The 6,989-nt window shown below is 37.0% G+C and overlaps 1 protein-coding gene across 1 annotated transcript; it reads right to left on the reverse strand.

Annotated features, from left to right (window-relative positions):
* Positions 1–195: 195 nt before the first annotated feature.
* On the reverse strand, positions 196–3,740 carry LOC145772327 (protein KTI12 homolog). The gene is made up of 4 exons (XM_082584202.1): positions 3,443–3,740; positions 2,785–2,928; positions 1,484–1,686; positions 196–1,324 (listed from the first exon to the last, which is right to left on the reverse strand). The coding sequence occupies exons 1-4, from the start codon at positions 3,693–3,695 to the stop codon at positions 1,106–1,108; spliced, it is 819 nt and encodes a 272-aa protein (XP_082440328.1). The 5' UTR covers positions 3,696–3,740; the 3' UTR covers positions 196–1,105.
* Positions 3,741–6,989: the final 3,249 nt, after the last annotated feature.

Below are 6,989 nucleotides of genomic sequence, written 5' to 3' on the forward strand. Positions count from 1 at the left end.
ATGAAGTTGCGAGCTTGCTTTGTTCAAACAACCAACCAGTGAAATTTAACGTTACCAAAGGACGAATGTTGATATCTTTGTGCCATGGCAGCCATAAAAAATTTACAACTACTGTAGAAAGAGAGTGAAGTGTCGGTCTGCTGTGATTTATCAAAACCTCAGAAGGTCAGTTTGCGTGGTTGAAGAACAAATGGGTTGAATATGTTTAGGAAGAGAGTGGGGGGTATTTATCATCAAAGCTAGCTTTCGATTTCACGGAGCTTCGTAAGGACAAAGTTGGGTTAGGTTTACGTAATTAAATGGAAGGCAAACAAACTTGCTTATACGTATTAAAACGGTGTAAACCTACGGTTTGAGATTATTATACATAGCTTAAAGCATAACAAGAGGTAGCCTATATGCTAAAAAAAACATTAAAGAGAGCAATCGCTGGCTGACGATCCATACACAAAATAATGCAAGAAATCCACGGAAGCGAGTCTACCAAAGGTATTGCACCTGATTCGTTTTTGATTATTTGTTCATCATTTAATATTGGTACAATGCAATGTCATCGACAGCTGGGTGTCACTGGTAGCTACATAGGCTACTGCACCAGCACCCCTAATGATTAATGCTTCGATCAGCCTTGTCCAAACCGAATTACAATTTCAGCTGCCAAGTAACAGTTATAACATCAACAAGATGAGACTTCATGAAACCAAAGCGTAAAAGAATTGTTCAAGCAGCAGTATGATATCCGATCTCAAATTTGTGAAGAAAACAAAGTTAGTCAAAAAAGTATCGATCCCAGTCATTCACGTCAACCTCACGCTTTGTTTGAATTTTTATTGCTTGAAAACGTAGGCTATAAATATTGCGTTTCATCGTTAAACATTCTTCTAGCACTTAAAAAGAATGTCACATAACTTCCAGCTCTGGCAGCGATTTCGGTTAGGCATGGCTGATTTGAGGTAAAGAATGACAGAGCAAGTTTCTTCTCTCCACAGAAGAAATGACGTTTCTCACACCAAACGTGAACACAGGTCAGAACCGCCAGACTCTTTTTCTGCCAATGTGCGAAGTGGAAGAACGGTTCATCTTGCTGAAACGAACGAAGTGAATGTTAAGAAGAACTTAAAAAGAATAGAAATGTCTTTGGAATTTCTGACACGTCGGTAACTGGGTTTGCTCGAAGGAATGTCAAGAATTGTTTTCTCTGTCTTCGCATTTCAGCAACCGACAATTTTTGGTTGATGGTATAAGTATCATCAGTGTCTGGAAGAGAAATGGTGTCGCCTATGGCTGAAGTTTTCTGTGCTGACAAAATGGCGGCGGCGATGACCTGCGTAAAAACATTGTAAATTAGCAAAAACATTTTAAATTTTAAGATTGTTGTTACAAATTTTCTCCTAACATTACCAGCTGCAAAAGCTGATACGACCATCAACTTTTTTTAACATTAGTGCCCAGACTGCATGCGATATTAGGCTCAGGCACATACCTGAATCATTCTATCAGCATCGTGCACGAAGTTGGGGGACATCAAGGGGGGATTCTGGGTCGAAAGGTTCGGTTTTTGTTTTTGCTTCTCAAACATAACTTGCATGATTTCACTTCCTGGAAGATTATCTCCAACTTGCACAACAAAGAGAGGTGAGTCCCATCGTGCCATGGAGTTAGGGGGCTCAAAACGATCCACCAATGCTGTATGATAAATCTATGTTGAAACTTAGACGCACAATTTGTGAAACGTTTTTTTGCTATGTACAATTTCACTACTACTGCAGCATAAGGTTAGAACAGCATGCCACAGTTACACCATCAAAACTTTCAAACATGTATTTATTTATAAAAATAAATTTAAGTTTATCAGCAGTTTGGTTTTTATTTACATTCTAATTTTGTCAAAAATGGTTAAATTGCATTACTGTAAATGAATATCACGTTGCGTAAAAAAAAATGTACCCAATGCATTTTACAACAACAGTCTACTCCAGGGTAGGCCAACATTTTACAAGAAATAACTGTTTCCAGCAAACTAGTTGTGTTTGGGAGCTGCTAAATTGTAAATATAAAAAAAATTTAAAATTAATCAGTTTGTATTAATCGAAGGCTGTAAATATTTGCCATTCAAAGAATTTGTGTGTTACCATGCTATCTCTGTAAGTTTCCTGTTTGTGGTGGAGAGTATGACTGGGGCGGTAGACCTATGTATGCCAAAGAATAAATCTGAGCGGAAAGTTGCTACAACAATTGGAACAAGTTCTGTGGTCATTAATAAAGCTTTGTCTAATGCTGCTATGCCATGCATTCCATTTGGTGACTTGTAAATGGGACAATCAAGAATGACATGGTCAGCAATTTGTCCCTTCACACCACATTGCAGGCCGATGAGGGAGCCAAACTCCACTTGTGATTATTGAAATAGATTGATGTAAAAATCCATTTTGAATGCCTTGCCTAAATCGTCCTTGCAACTTATCAAATATAATTAAAGTAATTTGCGTTCTTCTGGTTACTTAAAGTTACTTTAATTATCAAATGCCTCGTGAACAGTCTCTCTCTGTTTTTATTATCAAATATAATTGTAATTTAGGAAAAAAACTTCCAAGTTACAAATACAAAACAACAAAAGTCTCAATATAGTTACAATCTTATGAATATGTGCAATTAATCATAACTTGTTAAATGTAAAAATGCAATGGATCCAACTCAGCAGTTCCACTACATGGTGAATGCTCAAAGTTGCAACCCAGTTGCCTGACAATGACAAATTTGTTTAATATATATGTATAATCATACCTTGTAAAACTTCATCAGAATACATTTCATTTGGGGGTTTTGCTGCATTAAACTTTATGATGTTTTGATAGGAAGCATCACAGTGCACAACACAATATGATGACCGTGCATACTTTGCAACACAATGAAGCTCGTAACGAAACCCTGGAAAATTTAAAACAAAAACAATTCAACTGTAAGATGAATGAATTGAATCAATACATTTGGTATTTCCCAATAAATTTAAATAAAAGAAGGATTAAAAAACTTTGAATGGAAAAAATCGACACCACAAATAGTTAAACTCATGCAAAAATTAAGAACAAAACGTATAAAGCTTTGGTAGAGAGCTTGCTTTGTTGAACCACAAACCCGCTAATATTATTTTGTTTTTTTTCTCTATATATAATCGTTATTCAACTGTATCAATCATGCTCTTTTAAAAAGTATCTCATTGCATTTAATGAACCAAACCGGTTACTTTGTCTGGTGAACATAAACAAACATTGTTTTCACAAAGAAAAGTACAGTAGAATATTAAATAAAAAATGCTCAACGGTGGATTTTAAATCATGTTTCACTTTTTTTACATTTTCAAGATTTCAACTTTAAATAAGGTCTTTATGTAGCCCTCAGAACATTTGTTGCTCACTCCTGATGGGTTTATCAAAAAAATCACCTTTCACATAGTTCAACGCATCAGCAATGACAACATTGGCATTTGTCAAATCTCGTTCAACCCCTGATTTTAATAGACCTCTGTTCATTATCTCCTGTTTTCTTTCCATATAAACTTGATTACGATCAATTAAGCCATCATCAACAGTGAGAACTTTGACATCTGGATTGTAGTCAGCAATAATCCTTTTCAACTCTTCTGTTCTTGTGGTCTTCCCAGAAGATGGAAACCCACACATAATAACTAGAGGCATACTGATCACCTGATAAAGCAGTGAGCGTTCTCTATCTTTGACAAAGTTTTCTAAATTCATAATAAAACTGTATCATTAAAATCACACATACCAAACTAGCTAAATTATCAACCAATCTTATTGTACCATAAACGATATCCAATTCACAATCATTATTATACGTTTTGATAAAACCCAGATGCAACAGGGTGCTAACTAATTCTTCCCTTGAACAATTCGTTTCTTGAATCAGTTCTGATAGCTCAGTTGGTTAGCGTGTCACTTCTGGAACGAAGAAGCTTTAAGATCAAGTGGCGCTGGTTCGACTCTCGGGGTGTGCAGTTGAGCAAAGCACGTTAAGGACTGATCTCCATTTAGTGGCATCTAATGGATGGAATAGTTCCCTGGTTCCCTGCCAACAAGACTTCAACAATCGGAAACTTCACTCTGTCAATCTCAGTGACTGGGCCTGCGTCAAGTGATTCAAAGCCTCTACAAGTATGCTAAACTGCCAAGATTAAGCTCTGCCAGAAGCTTTCTCAGTCCGAGGATAACGATTCAACCAATCGATCAATCGTCCTCTGAAAAAATAAAGCAGGTTCGATGCGAATGGTAGCCACTTTAATAAGGAAAAATTCTGCCACTGCAATTGACTAGAATGCACCGCCAACTTATCATAAGCTACGTTTTCTATGACGTGAAAAAAAGCGAAAAGAAGATGATACAAAGCAAATCAAGTGATGGATTTTCTGTCAGCTGGTTGGCTTTGGGGTTAGGGCTAGAAAGTAGTTATTTCATTGACGCGGGTTCAATTCCCACCACTGCTATTGCCCTTTTTTCTTCTGTAACTACCAAATAAAGTTCAAAACAAGCATTAACTCTCTGGCTGAGTGCTAGAAAGGTCACAATTGGACGGTTGCTTCTTATAACATGTTCTGATTGGTTGGCGGTTGCATTGTAGTCATTCGCAGTGGCAGAATTTCTACTTGTTAAAGTGGCTACCGATGCGAATTGCGAATGCCGAAGCCAAAATTCAGAGTTTCCGCAAATGTTTTCAATTTTGTTGAGAAGAGTCAGAGATAAACATCGACCTGTTTGGTTCGTTTGAATTTTTATCCTTATACTGACAAAGCTTCTGATCGATTATTCTTGGCGGTTTTGCAAATTTATCGAGGCTTAGCTCCTTTTTTTTAGTATCATCATCAACAGTATCATAGCCGATGCGGCCTTTGATGAACTAGATGCTCAGTTTTTTAGTATACATAGCCTAAATGATTATTTGCTGATGACACTTGTCTTGTCATTAAAGTCGATAATGTATTGAGTCTTCAAGTTCAATTACCGGTGTAGCATTCCAAGAGTTACTGCAGGCCAAAAGTTACAAGAGTTGCCAAATATTTCATTTAAATTTTATTTAATTTTGTTTTAAAAAATAATTAAATTTTTAACCTCTCAAAAGGTCAGATTAATAATTATAAGTATTTTGTAATGTTAATTGAAAAGCTTGCATTAGTTTAAGTGCAATGAATTTATTACACTTAGTTAAAACGATTTTCGCTTTTCTATCGATTACGAAAACGCCGGGCACTCCTTGTAACTTTTGGACTGACAGGAACTTCCAGACTGCAACGCCGCAGAAGCAGTCCAAAAGTTACTGCTATTGTAAGTGGGTGTGCATTTTCGAAATTTGTTTGGGAAAACTTGTAAATGGACTGAAACTTCACTTGGTCAGTAGATTAAACCAAATATGCGAAAGATGAATCACAAGGATAAATATTCTCGATCACCACGAAACCATTATTCTTGACTTTAAGTTTCGTGCCACGTGTTTTCGATGGGAGTCCAACGGAAATTCATTGGAATCTCAAACTGTTCAACACTTTCGTTAAATGAAAGCGTTGGCTCTTTCTTTCCACAAAGATAAGAGTTAAACTGACTGGTAAAGCGGCGGTCGATTACTCAAGTGGCAAGAATACGGTGCGATACTGATGAGCCCAGCCTCATGGGCGAAACACGTGTCTATCGCTGTCTATTCGATGCTACAATCGGCTGCCAAAATAACTTAAACTTTCGTTAAAGTTAAAGCCTTTCCCGCGTGTGAGACTGTGATAGCCTACTCACAGAAGGTTGATGGCGATTTGACTACCGGTTGGCTTACCGCTTACATGTAGCCTAAGTTACTTTATATTTCTTCAAAACGGTAGTTATGAAAAACCAGACCAAAAATAGGCTCAGTGCTTCATTCACTAGAAAACTTTGGTTTTAACTTTCATGAAATATATAAAATATAGTCACTCACAGTCACAGACTATGTTCGTCAACTACAACTCAAGACCAGCGGCTATAACTAGTCAGCCTTCAAATGCAAACTTTGCACGATATATTAAAGCCTGTAGCTTATTAAATGCCACCGATTCACGTATAGCCGCCACGATTCAAACTTTGAAATGTTTGGAGCGATAATCAATTAAATTATTTGTTTCAACAGCGCCATATAGCCTATAGGCTATATGACGCTGTTGTTGTATACAACGAGTCAATAAAACACTCATAACACTAGCCTGCATTGTGAATCGTAGGTTGCATTGCATCATAGCACAATCAGGATGATAGCAAAAGACTATAGGCTAAGTGGTCATCTAGTCAATCACCTTCCCATGCAAATTTATTTGCCAACACACGTAAGGCACGGACACAACCGCAAATGATAATACAAACAAATCAGGTTAAAATGATAGCCTACGTAACTTGTTAGGTTACACATTAAAATTTCATTCCAATACAGCAACAATTTCTGGAACAAAACTCATCTTTTAACTTTCATCTTATTTTCGCTTCATTCCCAATTACGTTTCTGCTGTAAACCATGTTGTTAAGATGCTATGGTGGATAAGTCTTCAAGTTCAACATGTTTCCAATGTTGAAATCATTTATACAAATCTGCTGCAAGCGTCAAATCTGACAATCCTGTTCTAGTAACTTCTGGACTGGCAGTAACTTTCAGACCTCGTATACGTGGTCCAGAAGTTACGGTAACTTTCAGACCGCAGTAACTCCTGGACCGTTACACCGGTATCCTTAAACAAAGAAGAATCAAATGTTAGATCACTGCCAATTCACTCATGATTAACGCTTCTAAGTTTAATTTTTTAATAATTGCATCCAAGACAAACCAAATCTCAACTAGGCCTAATGTTGAATATGTTACGACAATAGCCTACCCAACTAAAAAACGTTGATACTTGTAGCGGACGTCGAATTGTCTGGAGCATCCGGCCATAGCCTACCTAGTTGTAACTGCTACAGCAACATCCC

This window comes from Aplidium turbinatum, chromosome 6, assembly GCF_918807975.1.
Source record: "Aplidium turbinatum chromosome 6, kaAplTurb1.1, whole genome shotgun sequence".
Taxonomy (NCBI): domain Eukaryota; kingdom Metazoa; phylum Chordata; class Ascidiacea; order Aplousobranchia; family Polyclinidae; genus Aplidium; species Aplidium turbinatum.

Bases quoted from the DNA above. Each gene is read 5' to 3' on its own strand.
- LOC145772327 (XM_082584202.1), bottom strand. From the start codon at position 3,695: ATGCCTCTAGTTATTATGTGTGGGTTTCCATCTTCTGGGAAGACCACA. The intron at 1,687-2,784 runs GTATGATTATAC...TTTATCATACAG, and splicing joins TTCTGATGAAGTTTTACAAG to CATTGGTGGATCGTTTTGAG. The intron at 1,325-1,483 runs GTATGTGCCTGA...GTTTTTACGCAG, and splicing joins ATGCTGATAGAATGATTCAG to GTCATCGCCGCCGCCATTTT.